At 38.0% G+C, this 20,308-nt stretch overlaps 1 protein-coding gene across 1 annotated transcript in view; it reads right to left on the reverse strand.

Moving 5' to 3' along the window:
- LOC148302280 (fibrillin-2-like) overlaps window positions 1-20,308 on the reverse strand; it is a 121,445-nt gene that overhangs the window by 6,082 nt on the left and 95,055 nt on the right. Inside the window, exons 29-47 of the mRNA XM_088271860.1 lie at window positions 19,823-20,043; window positions 19,097-19,349; window positions 17,464-17,622; window positions 16,366-16,525; window positions 16,104-16,250; window positions 14,981-15,246; window positions 13,890-14,035; window positions 12,628-12,899; window positions 10,327-10,436; window positions 8,994-9,161; window positions 8,093-8,220; window positions 7,316-7,448; window positions 7,125-7,222; window positions 6,328-6,478; window positions 5,302-5,514; window positions 3,555-3,785; window positions 2,482-2,616; window positions 1,032-1,145; window positions 852-950 (exon numbers count right to left, since the gene is read on the reverse strand). Coding sequence (XP_088127986.1) covers window positions 852-950; window positions 1,032-1,145; window positions 2,482-2,616; window positions 3,555-3,785; window positions 5,302-5,514; window positions 6,328-6,478; window positions 7,125-7,222; window positions 7,316-7,448; window positions 8,093-8,220; window positions 8,994-9,161; window positions 10,327-10,436; window positions 12,628-12,899; window positions 13,890-14,035; window positions 14,981-15,246; window positions 16,104-16,250; window positions 16,366-16,525; window positions 17,464-17,622; window positions 19,097-19,349; window positions 19,823-20,043 — 3,204 coding nt within the window. The remainder of the gene's footprint in view (window positions 1-851; window positions 951-1,031; window positions 1,146-2,481; window positions 2,617-3,554; window positions 3,786-5,301; window positions 5,515-6,327; window positions 6,479-7,124; window positions 7,223-7,315; window positions 7,449-8,092; window positions 8,221-8,993; window positions 9,162-10,326; window positions 10,437-12,627; window positions 12,900-13,889; window positions 14,036-14,980; window positions 15,247-16,103; window positions 16,251-16,365; window positions 16,526-17,463; window positions 17,623-19,096; window positions 19,350-19,822; window positions 20,044-20,308) is intronic.

Genomic DNA, 20,308 nt, shown 5'->3' on the forward strand with positions numbered 1-20,308 from the left:
ATGAAGACATTATATGAAGACAAAAGGAATGCTAGACTGATTTAGGGATAATTGGAAAGATTAAGAATAGTTCTATGAAGTGGTTCGGACATGTGTAACGAATGGATGAAGAGAGAATGATTAAGAAATTAAGATTAAGATTCTTGGCAAATGTGAATGGGAGAACAGAACGAGGATGCCCAAAACGAAATCGGCACTACCAGATCAATCAGAGCCGGAGGGCATGTAGAGGAAGCTAGAAGCTTTTAATTTTTACTTCCTTTTTTATTATTTTTTTTCATTGATTTTTATCATTATTACTCTTTTTTTACAACCAAATTTCTATTCTTTGTTTATATATATATAACGTGGTAATATTTTTCTTTGTAAATTGGGTGTAAATAATATGTAAAGTGGGTGTATAATAATAAAATAAACAATGTTGCTTTGTAATTAAAGTTTATAATTAAAGTTTATTCTTAATTTATCTTTATAATATGTTTCTATCTATCTATCTATCTGATTCTGACAGTTCAGAATATTATATTTTTTCTATCGGAAGTCTTTTGTTTTATTCTGTGCGACGCATGCGACATCTGGTGGTAGAACTGTTTTATGTAGGTTCTATTTGTAAGTACTTAATAAAATGTATAGGTAGGTACCTAGGTATTTTATTACATATATTTAACCTGTACTTTTACTTGATTCTGTAAGTTTGTTGTGTTCTGATCTGATTGATGAAAAACATTCAAACGATTTGTATTGCAATGTATTTCATTTCATGTAATGTGTTTTCCATTGTTTGTGAAACATAAATCAATAAATTGCCCTATACAATACTGTATGGAAGAAGAAACATATGATAAACTTACCCTCGGGGCATCCACACCGATAGCCGCCAACAAGATTCTGGCAGTTTGCATCGCATTTCGAGTCATCTAAGCACTCGTCTTGATCCGTACAGTAGGTTCCTACAAAGAAAGCACCAATATGAAGAGGGACATTCAATTGTCTCATATTAGATACAAATTACTTTTAAATGAATTACATACCCGTGGCGTCCACTCTGAAACCTCGCGGACAAACACATTTGAAGCTGCCGAGCGTATTGATGCATTTACCGGGTGACGGGCATAATCCTACATCAGTAGCACATTCATTCACATCTGGAATAACAAAACAAAACATTTTAACATGGCTTGTATACATTAACGCTCTATAGTGTAGTGGTTACTGCATATGGCTACCATACTCGAGGTCCTAGGTTTGATTCCGAAGGGAGTGAAAATAAATAGAAGTGTGTTCTCACTATAATATTTATTCAATACTACCTGAAGCGTAAGACTGATCACCTTGCCTTTGTATAATTAACGATCAAATTAACATAGCAACAATTTGATGGAGTGCCCTACGCATCATTGGTTGCGAATAAGGGTGAGAGGAAGAATCATTTTAGCATTTAAAGAACACATAAAGGTCATAATGTGAAATTCATATTTTTTTAAGGTCGTGGACGATAGGGCTTTTATTCGCAATTGGAAGGAAAAAGGATTTCTGATTTCTCTTTGTATTTGTAAAAATAAAACAAAAAAATTATTTGCCTTTTGAAAAATTGCATTTTGCCAAGTTGGCGATATATTGTATCATCGACTTCTAACTTAAGTTCTCGTCACATGCATATGCAATCAATTGTGTTGTTGTTAATGCAGATTGCAAGGTTCAGACAAGGAAATACCGGAATTTTTTATTTTTTAAAAAGGTCATGATGTCACACTTGATGACATCACATTTTAAATGAAGACAACTTATTCCTTTATGCCTCTTTATAGACTTCAATAACAATAGTACTGATTCTTCTTCTACCTAACTCCATCCCAAATTATCTTCTTCGTAGACTGTTGGGGTCAGCTCTCCTCGTCCTCAGGTTGTAGGTCCTTCTATCATATATAATGTCACCTAGGCCATGCTTTCTAATCATGTTATCTTTCTGTAACATCCATGATTTTTTTGATCTTCTTCTAGATGTCTTTCGAGGAAGACCCATGGCAATTGCCTGAGTAGTAAACAATGGTACGGATTGTTTTAATATTAATTTGTTTGTTTATCTTCTTCTTCATCTTCTTTTTGTGGATCTTATGGATCTGTTTGTGCTTCCGCATGTTGCTCTTGGGATGTTGACTCCCAGCTGTCTTTCCATCTTTTCGGAGGTCTGCTTGGGGGTCTGCGTCCTTCAGGGTTACCTTGAAGGGGGATACGTGGAAGTCTGTCTTCTGACATTCTGTTTATATGTTTATTCCAGTATCGCCTTCATTGTCGTCCACCTCACGATATCCTCCGCCTTACACATGCTCCGGATGTCGGTATTTTTTACTCGGTCTCGCAATGTGTTTCCGGATATGGATCGGAGAGTCTTCATCTCGGAGGTTCGAAGTCGAGATTTTGTTTTGAAAGCATCTGCTCGCTAATTCGTTTGTTAATAATTAATGAAAATTTTGTTCTTACCAACACAAGTATCTCCATGTTGTTTGTAGCCCAGTCTGCATCCACACTCGTATGATCCCTCTGTGTTTGTACACTCCTGGTGACATGTGTGTGTGTTCAGTGAGCACTCATCAATATCAGTGCATGACACTCCATCTGCCAAAGTGTAACATACATTACATAAACATGGTCTGCAGCTAGACACAAGAAGAGCAAATTCATTCAAAGTCATTCCACGGTCACTTATGTTACACTCAACTCCATCTTGTAAATATTGTAAAACCAACTCATTGTTTAGTATTTTAATTTCTTAAAATGAATCTACATTAGATATTTAAAACCTCAGCATAAATTGTTGATATAAAATATACGTGTCGGGTTGTGGTCCCGTGGTTAGTGTCGCGGACTCTTGAGTCAGAGTTTCTCGGTTCGAACCCACTCTACCACAATTTGATACCTAATTCCAATAATGAGCTGATTTGGCTCACAGAAATAGTATGAAATTGAAGTATTTTTGTAAATAAAAATAAGAACACCAATGTTTCTGTTAAAAAAAAAAATTACACTATATTAGATTTTATTTAGTTTTATTTTTCTCACCAGTCATTGACGTGACATTTGGCAACATATACATACAAAAAAGTAGGACGATGGGACGATAAAAAATTACTTTATTTAGATTTTAATAACATTTTTTGTAAATGATTATAAATATATTTTTGAGTGAAAAGCAAATTGTATGAAAATATTAACAGTTTTGTAGCAAAACCTTATTCTAATATTATATAAAATGATTAATGATAATAAATTATTGAAGACACCTTGGCATAATTGGGCAGAAATTCTCCCACAAACTGGTATCATGGGTTCGAAAACCACCAATATAAATATATATATTTTTAATTAGTCTAGGTGTTTGCGATGTATTTCTCATATCTACCTTCCCTATCCTTACTATCCTACCTGCAGATAAACCTTGTTTTATAAAATTCCTTTTTAAAAAAAATTACACAATTTTAATAGTTTTGGACTCAGAAATTTAATTCATCTTTTCTATACTTTCAATTGAGTACATTTTGTAATACAATTTTCACCTGGATTGAGTTCAAAGCCCTGCGGACACGAGCAGATGAAGGAGCCCTCCGTGTTCTGGCAGGAGAACTTGCAGGGGGAGGGGCGCAGGAGGCACTCGTTGATGTCCCGGCAGTGGGTGCCGCTGGCGTCCACCTTGAAGCCCTTGCTGCACGAGCAGCGGTAGGATCCCATGGTGTTGATGCAGCGCCCATTCATGCAGATGTCGGGCATCATCTGGCATTCGTCTATGTCTGTGTTACAAACAGTATCAAATTAATAGATAAGTTAAGTATGTTATTCGTTCATCCATATCCTTTCTCTATGTGGAGCATTTGAATTGCCTCCAGGCTCTTTTATTGGCCAAAGTTCAGAAGAAAACTGCTAGGGAATGTCCTGGGCAACAGTAACTTGATGCCTTGTAAAAGAGACAACTCCTCGTAAAAGAGGCTTTTGGAAGACATGCAAAGTAGATGGCCTGGCTAACTGAACTGCCTTTTCTTGTCAGTTCGTTCGTTCACAGTTCGTTCACTCCTTTCAACAACGTCATTTATAATAAAAACTTGGATTTTTCAGGAGATCGTTTTTAAATGTTTTAAAAATAAATATCAAGCCTCTTATTGAACTTTTTACTGTGCAACAGATATTTTTAGGTAAAACCTGAAGGTTTTTTCTCCATTTGAAAAATATTTTGTATATTTAAAAAAATAATTAAACAATACCTTTTCTTCACAATGCAAAAACAACACTTTCTACCCTGTAGTGGGTAAATATTAAGTTAAAAACGTGCCACTTTTGCTGGGATATAGTACATTTTCTGGGCATTCCGAAAACATGCACAACTGAAAAATGAAGATTTTTTATATATGACGTTGTTGAAAGGAGTGAGCGAGTTGTGACTATGGGTTGCTGCGTCTCACTCCTCATTCATCACGAAGTCATATTGCCATAGGCCTAAAATTCTTCGCTGGCATCTATTCTCAATGCAGAGTATACAGCTGCTCTGGGCCCATGTTAGGAGCCATATCTTACAGCCATATAAAACATAGGAGCTATGCGGGCATGTAAACACATTGTTTGTGGGAAAGACTTACAAACATTGTTTACATACTGTTGGTAGAGAGCGGAAGACGCTTAAAGAGCAAGAGAAGCCAAAAAACATTGTACGGATCCGAATTGGGTTTGCCGTTACTTGTGATTAGTATACGACCCTAATTAGCATACTAATTAGGGCCAGGGTTGATGAAAAAAACGTCATGCTTAATTGCACAATTATAAAAAATTATAGTAAGTGAAAACAATTACAATTTGTCCGCCTCCGTGGTGTAATGGTCAGCGTGTTTAGCTACCGTGCTGGAGGTCCCGGGTTCGATTCCCAGGAGGGGTGAAAATAAATATTAGTGATTTTACACTGAAAATATTTATTTAATATTACCCTGGACTGGTTCCTGAAGCGCAAAAGTGATCACCTTGCCTTCATGTAAGTAATGATCAAGATAACACTGCGTCAATTCAATGCAGTGCCCTATGCACCATTGGGTGCAGATAAGGGTTATAAGTAAGTAAGAATCTTGAAAATCCTTGAAAAAAAAACCTAGCTTGTTTTCTGGGCGATATAATTTTCCTTATGCAATTTGTTTTATTGTTTATCCAAGATTTTACCATACAGCGGGATCTTGTATAGAAATAGAATAAGCAGCAAAATAAGCGAAATAAGGTAAATAGTTCTAAAGATAATGTACAGAGTGAGAGTGAAAATAAAGTGCTCACCCTGGCCATCGATGGTCAGCCCCTGGGACAGGCACATCTCCCGGTACTGCTGGGAGTCTTGCGGGGGACAGCGCTCGCAGCGCGGGCCCCACGCCTCACCCGTGGAGCAGCAGCACGACGCGCGCGTCGAGGGGGTCTGCCCGCCCGACGACAGCGGGGGCGCCAGGCAGCGCCCGCCCGACAGGTGGCGGTAGCAGATGCCCAGACGTCTGTCTGTTGAACCCAAAAAAAGAAACAATTTCAATCTAACCTTGTGACAGCTTTGGAGATCAGACCTTTCCTGTACTTATCATCCAAAAATTACACGGAATCCAAAGCAGGGTACCAAAAACCCCACTTCATATTTGTATGGAAGTTGTATTACGCAACTCATAACTCAGAGTAACAGAGTCATAGATTCCATCAGCGCATTGACACGCAGCGACTGACTAAACTAGACAACTGGCCAGAAATCGGATCAAACGAAAGCGGAGTAATCTAATTGTCTCGCTCTCTCCTTGTGGTAATACCACACTTATTAAAGTGAAAGAAATAACATGTCACTAGCAGACAAAAATTTGACATCCTGAAATATGAGTACATAGAATTTGCGGTGGAGACTTCTTGTGCTTTTTATCAAAAACAATATTTTGAAACATTTAACGATTTGAAATTATAAAAATAAAAAAGGGAAAATTTTCTTTAATATTATTCTTGAGATTACAAAAACTATGGAGTAAGTTGCTCTTATAATACAAAAGTTATGCTAGGTTGTAATAGGCTTTAAAGTTATAATAGGCTAGGTTAACGGTTATGATTGCTTGATCAGTTCACAGTTTAGCCTGAACCTAACTCAGACAAAGAGTTTGCATTGTAATGATGAGCCCGAGTGCTCCTCGGGAAAATAGTATTCCTAACTTCTCTGTATTTTTTTACCTGAGCCAAATATATTTATGTAATTGTTGTATATAGTTTGAAACCAATGTATTTCTTCCAACCTCAAAGAAGTCCTTCTTTCAAGGGAATGGATAAATTTATCATAATTACCTAGGCAGGATTTGGCATCATAGCTGAGTTCGAATCCGGCACTGCACTCGCATGTGTAACCTCCTTCTGTGTTAATACATATACCGTCTCGGCACAAGTCACTATTCAGCGCGCACTCGTTCACATCCTGGCACTCGTCAGTCATGCCAACCTGAAAAGCATTTAATTATAAAACATATTAAATACTTTGTCCAGTGTTACATATTGCATCAAAGACAGGAATCAAATATTGAAAGTTATATTGAAAAATAGCGAATAAAACTGATGATTATGACATTTACAATGCTACAACAATCTAAGCTAATAGCTAATGCTATAAAACGTCATTTGATAAATAAAAGTCTGAATTTAGGGTTGTTTATCTGTACTTGTACTAGCTTTTTCCTGATTGTATGAGTTAGTCCCTTGAGGTTAAATATATTAAAAAAATATATTGAAATATGTAAACATTCATGATATGTTCCACAAGATGAAAAATGCAAAAACACATCAAATGAAATAAAAAGTATATCATGTTTTTTCAAGGAATTTTGCATGTTTTGAAATATAGGTCTATAACTTACTGCTATTATTCATAAAATCATTAGATAATACAACTATCGATAAAATAGCTATTAAAAATTGAATTATGGAAGCGAGTGACTATCAAATAGATTATGTCATTCGGCTATATCATATATAATTGCGTGACTCGTGATAAACTAATAACTAACAAATACTAATTGCACAAAAATTGTTAAATATGCCCTCGACACAGGAAAACCCAGTGAGGACATTAAAATTGTAAATATGCGTACCTGCGTGAAGCCCTCTGGACAAATACACATAAAAGATCCAACAAGATTCTTGCATTGGTATTTGCAGTTGTTTGCCGGTGTCTGGCATTCATTTACATCTGTCAACGAAAAGAGAAAAATTAACAAATGAATACACACATTACTTAATTGACGTTTCTGTTGATGTGTTCAGCTAGACATTGTTGAAATACCTTGGCAGTGAATACCATCGGGGGCGAGGGCATAGCCGTAAGGACATGTACACCTGAAGGATCCGGGAACATTATGACAGCGGAAAGCGCAGTGATTGCCCATTTCTCTGCATTCGTTGATATCTTCACATGTCTGCGAAAGTGATCAAATATTTTAATAGATCAAGTATTTTAGCTAACTAAGTAAAGACTTACAAGGAAAATTTGCACAATTTTAAAAAAAGGTATAACTTTTTAAACCTCTATTCTTAGAGGCTTGTCTGCAAGTAGGATAGGAAGGTAGATGTGAAAAATACATCACAAACACCCAGACCAATTGAAAATAAACATTTATTGAATTGATTTTGCAATTGGCAGGAATTGAACCAGCAACACAAGTTTCATGGTGGAGCATTTACCCAACTATGCCACGGCGCATATCACAACAAATTGAATTTAAACAAAACACAAAATTGCAGTGTTGCCATAGCAAATAAAGTATTAAAATTTAATTTTTTTAAATTTAATTCAAAGTTCTTATAACACATCATTCTTCAGAAATTTCATAATTTGTTCAAGCGGCAACACTATGGAATGAATTACTTTGTCATGAGAAAAATGCACATCTCGGATGACCTTCAAGAAATGCCCAAAACATTACAATACATCCTAGGAGCCCTGATTATCATATCATCCATTTTTTGGTTCCTTTACCTCTCCCCCCTCGACAATAAACTATATTGCCTCTTAGGATAAGCCCACAAATGTGCATATATGTTGTGTAAGAAGTATATATACCTGGAAAGGTCCGGGGGTGTAGCCAGGACTACACTGGCACTCAAACGATCCTTCGATATTGGTGCAGGTGCCATTTCCGCATATGTTACGACTTGACACACATTCATTATCATCAATACAGTTGGTACCTAGAAAATATTTACATAGAATCATAATTTACACTTACATAACAATTAAAATGTTTAGAACAAATTTTTGAGATCCATCAATTTTTAAATGTATGTTTGTATGTGGTCATTTTTTATTTTATCTCTGAGTGTCCCTTAGATATAAAATAAAGAGTTCATGTATTTGTGGAAGCCTGAGTGTAACTGATATCAATAGTTAGATAGAGGAAAAGCAATTGAGATGGTATGGACACATAGGACGTAGAAAACTTGAACATATTGGAAACCAGGCAATTGCCATGGATCTTTTCGAAAGGCATCTAGAGGAAGACCAAAAATTAATGTATAAATCAAATCAAAAAATATCAATTACTAACTAACTAATCATCCCTTTCCACAGGGGTAGAGAGAGAAAGGTCCGCCTCCGCGGTGTAGTGGTCAGCACGCTTGGCTACCGTATTGGAGGTTCCGGGTTCGATTCCCAGGTTGGCGTTTAATAATTATAAGTGATTTTTATATCTAATATTTATTTAATATTACCCTGGACTGGTACCTGAAGCGGAGGTCTGATCACCTTTCCTTCATGTGTTTGCAATCAAGATAACACTGCATTTTTATGATGCAGTGCCCTATGCACCATTGGGTGGGGATAAGGGTTAGAAGAAGAAGTAGGAGAGAGAGAGAGAGAATACGGCGCCACACTAATTTGTCTTTGCATAAACAAATGTTTATGCATAACAAACAAACGCAATAAATGTTTACTTCTTGCTAATAGGTCTTGCTAATGTGCTCACCGGAAGCATCTAGAACGTATCCAGGTGGGCACTCGCAGCGGAAGGAGCCATCAGTGTTTATGCACACACCGCCTCCGCGACAGATGCCCGGGTTGACAGCGCACTCGTTGATGTCCACACCGATACTCTCGTGGCCGAACCCGCCGGGACACAGTTTCTGGAATTCCTCTAAAACAAATATAAAACATCTATGACAAACACAAAAAAGAGAACATATATAGAGTACTCAAAAGCTTAATGCAAAAAAATAATAGTTTTTTCAGAAATACAACTTAATTTTAAAGTGGATTTATGCTCTAGTATTTCAATACAATAAGCCTGTCAATATACATTTTATTATGTGCAAGCAGTTTATCAAATAAAAAAAAATATGTATGAGGTTGAACAAAAAATTTCCAACATTGCACAAAAAATCCTTTGAATGCAAATCTGTTCTGTTTCTATCGAAATCTTAATTTAAGTTGCGACAAAACGTCACCAATCCTGTTTTAAAACAATATGAAATGTATTATTTTTTGACATCTCATCAAAGATGAAGAAGAATATGGAAGTCTGGGCATTTACGGGGCTGACGACCGTCATAGGCTGGTTTAAGTGATCACTTTACACACGTGTAACATTCACCAATTCTACCCATTATTGACAACCACACTACTCAAATTCTTGGAAGTTCTATATATATGAACCAATTTAGAAACCTTGTTCTCGAATCACTAGAACTTCACTAGAGACATCTATTGGTGAGATGTAAAGAAGCTTTTTACTAAGCAGAAACTCTTATATTGGTATGTGAGGCCAGAAAATACCATTTTCATTTTTAATATTTAAGCTTATAATTTGACCAGATAATTTATTTACAACATTTTGAGTGTGTCCAAATACTTGTTCACAAAATCTGGATTATCTCCAATTACAGGAGTTATTTTCATATTATTTTTTGACATCTCATCAAATTGGAGATAATCCAGATTTTGTGAACAAGTATTTGGACACACTCAAAATGTTGTAAATATGAAATCGTTAAATCGCACCAAAATGTAACAATTTTACAAGCTAGAATTCCTAATTACTTAAAATCATAATGGAAATGTAACGTTTTGGTGAGGACCTTCACACATAATGTTAATACTGATTAATTTTTGGTTCGCAGCCATAAAAAGAAGAAAAAACAACTTTTTTCGTATTAATTTTCATATAATCTTTATAATTTAGAATTAGTAATAATCTAAGATTCTAAATCTTCGGTATCATGTATTTTCTTATGGTTTGGAACAATTGCAAACAGCATGTACAACTAAATATTTCATTATGATAGTAGATATGAGTGATTTACCAGATCCACGCTGGGGACAAACTTGACAGTACCTTCCCCACGCTGCGCCGTGAGTACAGCAACAGTGACGCATGGACAATATTTTTGGCCGAGGTTCTTTGCATTGCCGTCTGTAAAGGAAAACATTCTTCAAATGGGGAACAAGAGTTTCTTCATGTTAACACATTGTCGGGCGGGCTTTTCATCAACCCTGACTCTAATTATACCCAGACAGTCTGCCGCCCGACCCTCAGTATACTAATCTCAAGTAACTGCAAAACCAAGTCACATCTGTGCAATATTTTTTGGCATCGCTCGCGCTCTACCAAAAGTAAGCAAATAAAATGCTTATAAGCATCTCCCACTCTGTACTAACAATGTAAAAGATATTTTTTAGTGTTTTTTTGTGTCACTTGCGCTCTACAAAAAGTAAGTAAATAGAACGCTTATAAGCATCTCCCGCTCTACCAACAGTAAGTAAAAAACGCTTTTAAGAGTTTTTCGGAAACAATATGTCAATATTTAAAAAGTATACATACATATCGTAGTCATACAGGAGAAAGTGACCAAGTGCATTTTTTTACAAAAACGTGATCATTGACTGTTTGATACCTTACTAGCTTAATACTGCCCTAAAAAAACCCAAAGGATTTTTAATTTGGAAGTAAAATACATATATTGACTTGTTAAAAATTACTAACTGCATTGATGTTTATTTTCTTGCAAAGCAAAAATGACTAACATGGCACTCCAGAACATTTTACGTTTTGTTAGTTGGTCACTTTCTCCTGTACGACTACGATATAGTGATTAAATAACATCTTATCTTGGAACAGTTTCATTGGAATGGCTTAATGAAAGGACCTGATAATCATCTAACACTTTGTTTATTTACGATTTCTTTGAAGATTTTCCTCGAATACAATGCAAATTTGTACTACATACTAGCAAAAAATGTACATTTTAACAAAAACGTTCACAATTTCTGTACCAATTGTTCGATTATCATGATTTTTTCAATGAATACTCACGACAAAAGATAGCCCTTACTCGAGGTCGTAAAATAATATTTGTGATTTAACAAGTGGCAGTTCAAATTATAAGCAAAAAGTCTCTTATTGTGATTCATTCTAGAAATATTACGTTTTTATGAGAATTATTTCCAGTACGTAGGGTAGAAAAACCGACCAATCAGTGTTTGGTCATTTACGTTTGGCAGCGAAAAGCCGACTAGTCGGTACTTTTGGTAGTTAATGTGTTAATGTGAATGCCACATAATACTTGCGGGAGTAGTCTAAAGACAGTGTTGTCTAGAAATTGTTAAGGTGGGGACTGACCAGAGTCATTTCGTCGTAACATACGATGCGTTACGATGCGAGCATTCGTATAGTCAGTACAGCGATCCGAGTGCTCCATCCATAGTCGGATGCTCGCCGCGAGCTGCTCGACAAAATGCTCTGGTCAGTCCCCACCTTTAACCCTTCCCTTACGGTGCTAATAACTTCCGCTTGCACCAGTGATATGTATTTTGTACACCATATGAAAATGTGATTTACAAAAGGGAAAAATTGAAATATTCCTAAATGTTTCTTTTATTAACCATAGTTGAAGTTAAAATGTATCAATTTTGTAACGTTAGCTCTGGTAAGTAACTAAAAATGGGAAAAAAATACATCGCAATGAGCCGCCATAGCTAGCGTAACGACGTAACGACCACCCCAAACGACGAATTGTGCGCCTAAAATGAAGTCATCAGAAACAGTATGACACCGCGTGCGCGTGCACAAAAAGTGTGGCATGCACGCATATCCTGAGAAACGTTTGCGTACTGGTGATTCTATTTCCGATTTTTTTACAATTTATTTATTTCCGTCGCTGTAAATAAATAACTTTATATTATAAGACGTTTATGTAACACGTAAAAGTATTACGGAGGAATATGAAAATTCTGAGTCCGTATTTATTATTTATATTTTATTTTGATATTCTCATTTTTAAAGTCAAGTTGTAGTAAATACATATCACCGGGAGGGGAAGGTTAACATGTTGTGATGTCTGCCTACGTAATGTAATGGTCAGCACACTCGGCTACCCTTCTGGAGGTCCCGGGTTCGATTCCCAGGGGGGTCAAATAAATATAAGTGATTTTTTAACTCCAATATTTATTCCATATTACCCTGGACTGGTACCTGAAGCGAAGGGCTGATTACCTTTCCTTCATGTGTTAACGATCAAGATTACACTGCGTTTATATGATGCAGTGCCCTATGCATCATTGGGGTGTGGATAAGGGTTTGGAATGAAAAAAAATGATGGGCGCACCTGTCATAGTCGTTGTAGCAGTACTCCTTGCGCTGGTCGATGCAGTTCATCCCGTCGCGGCTGGTGATCCAGCCGTCGGGGCAGGTGCAGGTGAAGCCGCCCTCCACGTTGGTGCACTCGCCGTCCTCGCACACGTTGCCGCGCTCGGCGCACTCGTCGATGTCCTCGCAGCGCTTCTTGCTGCCGTCCAGGCGGTGGCCTGGCGGGCATGAGCATGTGTGGCTGCCCATTGTGTTCTGGCAGCGCCCGGGGTGCGGGCACAGCCCGGGAGACTGGTTCAGGGGAAGAAGAGACAGGTTTGAGTGTACTGATCAAGGGCTCGAGAGTAATATTTTACAGCATCTATGATCAGCCTCCGTTACATATCAAGTTACATAGAGTCTCAGAGAGAGGTTTTATTGTCATTAATTATAGTTTTTTTGTATATGGAATATCGGTATTTAGCGAAATTATAGGCAAAATAATCTACCCATTACAAATACCTAATATAAAAATGTTTATTTCATTTAACTTCTTTTTAAAAATATGCTTATATTGGTGGGCATATTTTCTTTGAAACAATATCTTTAGGCCTATAAAAAAAATTCTGGTGATAGTAGCTTTGGTGTGGGCATTTTTCATCACCTGTGAGCATAATGTGCTTCTACACATATGTAACCTATAATACATTGTTTTTCCGTCCCCGTGGTGTAATGGTTAGCGTGTTTAGCTACCGTGCTGTAGGTCCCGGGTTCGATTTCCAGGGGAGAATGAAAATAAATATTATTGATTTTACAGCCTAATATTTATTTAATACTACCCTAGACTAGGTGTGTTGAGATGGTTTGGACATGTAGAACGAATGAGTGAGGAAAGAACGGTAAAACAAATTTATGAGGCGAATGTTAGCGGGAAAAGAAGCAGAGGAAGACCGAGAAAAACATGGCACGATCAGGTATGCCAAATACTTGAAAGTGGTCAGGTTAGGAGTCGTAACAATCGGCGGGTATGTATGAGGAGATGCATGAACGTGGAAGAGGCGAAGAATGTTTGCAAGGACAGAGTGGTGTGGCGCTCTATTCTCTCTGCCTACCCCTGCGGGGAAGCGGCGTGATGGTTAGTTAGTTTTTTTTTTTAGACTAGTCCCTGAAGCGCAGGAGGACCTTGCCTTTATATAAGTAACAATAAAAAAAATACTGCCCATGCACCATTAGGTGTGGATAAGGGTCAAAAGAAGGAAAAAGTTGTGAAAATAGGCTCTCATTTTATAAGCAAACATATACCTCTTTGCACTCATCAACATCTCGGCAGTGCTGTCCATCTTCGGTGAGGACATAGCCGGCGGCACACTCGCAGAAGAATCCACCCACCGTGTTGCGGCACCTTCCATTCCTGCACAGGAATGGCATCACTCGGCACTCATCCACATCTGAAATATTTTAATGGTACATCACTATAGGTTGCGTTTATATAAAATCAACATGTTTTTGGAAAAGTTATTTCGCAAAAATGTTGAGTATAGACTTTCAGTATATTCTTCTAGAATATCCGCAGAATGGAATTTGGTAAATGTTTTTCGGGCAAAAATACCTGTAGGTCAGAGGCGTGCGATGAATATTCAGGAAGGGATGTTGATAAATTTTTTTAAAAAACATGATGGTATTTTTTAGTTGATAGGTATATGTTGTGCACATAATTTCAAAGAATGCGGAATGCGCATCTACAGCATGTATGGGCGGAACGTGCCTGTTAAATTTATAAGCATAGAATCTCTCCCAACTCATGAATTGTTGTCGTGTTAGAATACAAACAAAATAGGTACTGGATGTTAAATTCATCTCAGAAAGTACTTCATTATCACTGAATGTCACATAAACAATTTTATTTAGTCCCTGTTAACCATTAAGTTAATACCAAATCCATTCAATTCAGTGCACTAGCACCATTTTGGTGCAAAGAGGGCCCAAGGAAAAAATTATAAATAATACAAACAGGTTTACACTTGCATTAACCAGTATGTGTTATAAAATATTCTCCTTCTCTTCATACCCTCATCCGCACCCGATGGTGCATAGGGTACTGCATCCTATAAACACAGTCTTATCTTGATTTTAAAACATGAAGGAAAGGTGATCAGCCCTCCGCTTCAAGTACCAGTCCGAGGCAGTATTGAATAAATATTAGAGTGAAAATATCACTTATATTTATTTGACCCCCCCTGGAAATCGAACCCGGGACCTCTAGAATGATGGCCGAGCGTGCTGACCATTACACTAAGGAGGCAGACTATTTTTTTAGTATTATAAAATACTATTTTTTTTCTTACTTACAATCTAATATGTACATACATGAGAAATAAACAAGTTGATCTTACCAATGCAATCGTTATTTGGGCTGAGTTTGAATCCGTCGTGACAGTGGCATTTGTAGCTGCCGGCCGTGTTGACGCAGGTGCCGTTCTTGCAGACGTTCTGGTGGCGCTGGCATTCATCCACATCCAAGCAGTTGTCCTTCTGCGGGGTGAGGAAGTAGCCCGCGCGGCAGATGCACTGGAAGGAGCCCTGCAGGTTGCGGCAGTCCCCGTTGGAGCAGACGCCGGGCCGCTCGATGCACTCGTCTATGTCCACACAGTCTCGCATGCTGGAATGGAAGAGAACACACACAGGAGGTAAAATTGGAAATTTAACATTGTTTAAATTATTCATGTGTAAAGGATGAAAACTCAAGTCTTTCAGACATATCTCGAGAAGAAGCCGGAATATCTTATTTATGGAATATTTAAGTCTTTTTTTTTGAGTTTTTTAATGTAAACACGACTAGTTTCGAGAACTATGTACAGATAGACAGGCTGAGGTGTAGTTGAGTTCGATTCCTGCCAATTGCAAAATGAATTCAAGAGGGATTTATTTTCAATTGGTCTGGGTATTTTTCACATTTACCTTCCCTATCCTTACTATCTTACCTGCAGACAAGCATCTAAAATAGACGCTTTGCGGGTTATTCCTGTGATAAAAAAATATATTCTCATCAACAGTTGTTATTATCACATACAAAAAAAAATGTAATCTAGAATCCTGTTCATCATTGAGTTATTATAAAGTCGGTAGAAATATCAAGTCAATTCTAAAATTTCCATGAGCCAAGATTTATGTTTCTCAATCAACGCAGTTACTGACAAATTGTAATAATGTAATATAACCAATTATATTTTTTTACAAATTTGGTCCACCCGCTTATGGTCAGCACGCTTGGCTATCATTCTGGAGGTCCCGGGTTCGATTCCCAGGGTGAGTCAAATAAATAAAAGTGATATTTTCACTCCAATACTTTTTCAATATTACCCTGGACTGGTACCTGAAGCGGAGGGCTGATCACCTTTCCTTCATGTTTTAAAAATCAAGATAAAACTGCGTTTATAGGATGCAGTACCCTATGCAGCATCGGGCGCGGATGAGGGTTTAAAGAGAAGGGGATATATTTATTTTAAAGTGGCATACCTTGATCCCAGTTTGTATCCGTCAGGACATCTGCACTCGAAATGACCCGGTAAGTTGATGCACTGGGCATTTCCTTGACAGGGATTTGGTATCCTTAGACATTCATTATCGTCTCGGCACTGGTGGGATTCAATGTCATAAATGTATCTGAAATTGAAAAAAAATATATATTAAACACTTGATTTACACCTTGTGTAATAAAAGTGGAGAATGGTGTTTCGTAAAACCTGAGGTGCTTAAGAATTTATGAATTGTCACTTACCCTCTATTGCAGTGGCATTCGAAGCTGCCCGGAGTGTCGACGCAAGTTCCATGCTTACACATGGATCCCATCAGAGCGCATTCGTCAATCTCTTCTGTCATATTGGTCATAGGGTTTATAATTTGGCCAGGTTTGTTTCCACACAGGACTGTGTATTCACCTAGAAAATAAAAACACAATGAAGCTAAGAGAAATATACAAATATACAATTATTATCATTTAAGGTTACAAATAGAAATATAATAATAATAATAATAATAAATCTTTATTCCAGCTTGACTAAGTAGTGGGTGCAATACTTAGAGAGCCATATATGTTTTACAACATTTTTTTTATAAAATGAAATTAAAATAATAAACAAATAAAAATAAAAATAATGAAAAGGAACGGCGAAAGAAAAAAAGAAAATTTGGAGAGATGTAGATGAAGATTAGCTCGCTGGCAAACGCAGCACTGTGCTCCAGTGCCGCCACATGTCCAGCCCCCATCTGTGCTCCACAAACCGCTTTATGATGAGGTTGGAGCTCTTCATTAATATATCTTCTTCTTCTGTTTGTGTCATGTCAAATACCCCTGAGGTGACTATCACTTGAAAGTAGTTGTCCTTGTCTTGGGCAGCTCTAAACATCGCCTCAACAGTCCTGACCCCTGTCCAATCTAGTATATTCCAGAGCCAGGAGATCTGTCTCCAACCCACACCCCGTTGACCCTCTATTTTGCCTTTTATGATTGGATGCAATAGCTCTTACTTCTCTCCTCTCAGCACATGCCCCAGATAGGACACCTTCAGGACCTAAATATCAGTCAGCAACTGTCTCCCCGCTCTTGCTCTTTAGAGCACATTTGCATTGCTGACCATATCAATCCATGGAATTCTACAATGTAGCCACATTTTGAATGCCTCTAGTCAACTTATAGTGCCGACTTTGAGGGTCCACGATTAAACTCCGTAAAGAAGTACTGACCAGACATAACACCTAACCATTATCTACCAAAGCTTCAGGTTGAAGCTGCCATTATAGAATATATGTATTTCTCATCTTTATAAAAACTTTACATATACAAGTCTACATTATCTAAATTGATAAATTAACTTACGAGTGCCAGATTCAGGGCACGGAGTGCATGGAGAGCCCCAAGCCTTGCCCATGGAACAGCAGCACAGCATCTGCGTCTGCTCGTGTGACATGGGCGTGGAACATTGGCCCTGGGCGTAGTTCAGATAGCATTGTTCCTTGCGCATGTCTATGCATTCCTCTGCAAATAAAACATTACACACAATTAGTGGTGGGAAATTTTGATTACTTAGTACCCTATTTCTAGTCCCCTGGCATTGCTGCTATGTATTTTCTTTTCCTCGCCTATAGTTTCTGCTAATATAGAAGTAATATCCTTCTCCCTGAGCTGCGTCGCTTACGTAATCTGCATCCCAATAACCATAATTGTTCACAATATTTTGAGTGTGTCCCATATTTTTGTTCAGATGGTGCCAAAACTAACATGTGAAAGAAGGTGTCAATTGAAGGATAAATACAGCTCTCAAAATTTTAGTAGTGTGGTCGTCAATCATGGGTAAAAAATGGCGAATGTTATATGTGTATAAAGTGATCATTTAAACCAGCTTATAGAGGTCATAAGCCGTGTAAATACCCAGACTTCAATATTCTTATTCATGTACGTTGAGCATCACTATAAGTAACTCTTAAGTGAACAAACCCAGATTTGTGAACAAAGATTTGGACACACTCAAAATATTGTGAATAAAATAACTGGTCAAGACAGGAGTTTAAGAAAAGTTGAAAATCATGTTTTTAAATTTGTAAAATAATTAGTCTCTGCTAAAAATAAAAATAAAAACGTACTCAACTCAACCATTGATGGTACTGAGAACTAGCACGTGAAATAAGGTGTCAATTGAATGATAAATACAACTTCCGAAATTGGATTAGTATGGTTGTCAAACATGGGTAGAATGGTGAATGTTACAAGTGCATAAAATGATCACACCTGCAAAACCCAGACTTTTCGCAAAATACTACCTCAATGGCGCATATACAGATATGGATTATGGTATGAAAATGATAATGAGAGATAAAAAAAATGCTAATGAAAAACATCGTCAATCGGCTGAGTCTGAAGGGGGAAAAATGGAGCCGCTATATTATTGCGTCTTCTTGGGCTGGAGCATGGCCAAGATGTTGTGCAGGACGCCTCCCTGTGCAAACGTAATGCTGGAGAGCATCTTGTTGAGCTCCCGTCATTGTGGATAGTCAACTGCAGATGGCAGATGTCAATAAGCATAACTGTGGATATTATTTTTTGACATCTCATCAAAGATGAAGAAGAATATGGAAGTCTGGGCATTTACGGTGCTGACGACTGTCATAGGCTGGTTTAAGTGATCACTTTACACACGTGTAACATTCACCAATTCTATCCATTATTGACAACCACACTACTCAAATTCTTGGAAGTTCTATATATATGAACCAATTTAGAAACCTTGTTCTTGAATCACTAGAACTTCACTAGAGACATCTATTAGTGAGGTGTAAAGAAGCTTTTTACTAAGCAGAAACTCTTATATTAGTATGTGAGGTCCGAATCCTGGAGGAACGCCAGAAAATATCATTTTCATTTTTATTATTTAAGCAATAACTCTAGACATGAGTCTGGGGCACAAGGCTAGGCAGTGCTGTGGTGCAATACAAGGTGAAGGAACGTGACTCACTTCCACTGGGCAGGGCCATGTATCCCTCTGGACACAGGCAGACATAGCTGCCGTCCTGGTTGTGGCAGACGCCCGCCCCGCATATCTCGTAGTTCTCCTCGCACTCGTTGATGTCCAGACACTGCGTGCCGGACTCGTCCAGCCTGAAGCCCTCGTTGCACGAGCACATGAAGGAACCGAACGTGTTGGTGCAGTGCCCGTTCACGCAGATGTTTGGATGCTCCTCGCACTCGTTTATATCCTCGAGAACAACCTGCAATTCCAAAGGTGTATGCATGATAAAATATAACTTTGTGTTCACGGAGAGTGAGGATTTTCTTTTAGTTGTTTTTTTTTTACCCTTATCTGCACCCAACGGTGTATAGGGCACTGCATCAAGTAGAAGCAGTGTTATCTCAATCGTTACACAAAGGGAAGGTGATTAGCCATGCGCTTCAGGTACTAGTCCAGGGTCATATTAACCTCGAAGCTGCTCGATTTCGAGTGTCAAACTTTCCGTCCCCTGCTGGATTATTTTACATCACAATATTTTTGACAAAAAAGCAATAATATCTGTTTTGACACACCTGGGAATCGAACCCGGGATCTCCGGCATTGTAGTCAGATGCACTGACCACCACACTACGGGGGTGGACAATACATCTCCTAAAAAGTAGCAATTTATCACTTTAGCCCATTCGACTGGCAAAAGTCGATATAACGCATAGACAAGATACTTGGACGTACGGTGTTGATGTTGGGCTTGTAGCCGGGCCCACCGGGGCAGAGCATCCTGTACTCGTCCGTCTCGGGAGGGGGGCACTGCTGGCAGCGGGGGCCCCACGCCCGGCCCACGGAGCAGCAGCACGCCGCGCGCGTCACCTCGTCGGAGAGGGGGTGCGTGCAGCGATTGCGCCCGGCACGGTGGTCGTATATCACATCCAGGTAGCATCGCGAACTTCGCCGATCTTGCAAATTAAGAATGAAAAAATTATAAAAATAAATATTATGTTTAAAATATTCCTACTACAAATTTTAAATCAAGTGCTTTGTAATGTTAATTTAAGTGCTCTATCTACTGAACTGACAGAAATACACAAATTGTAGTCATACAGGAGAAAGTGACCAAGTGCATTTTTTACAAAAACGTGATCATTGACTATATGATATCTTACTAGTTTTAATATTGCCCTGAAAAAAATCCTAAAGGATTTTAAACTTGGAAGTATACTA

Source organism: Brachycentrus maculatus, unplaced genomic scaffold (assembly GCF_059751285.1).
Source record: "Brachycentrus maculatus isolate JH-2025_06_01 unplaced genomic scaffold, ASM5975128v1 h1tg000469l, whole genome shotgun sequence".
Taxonomy (NCBI): domain Eukaryota; kingdom Metazoa; phylum Arthropoda; class Insecta; order Trichoptera; family Brachycentridae; genus Brachycentrus; species Brachycentrus maculatus.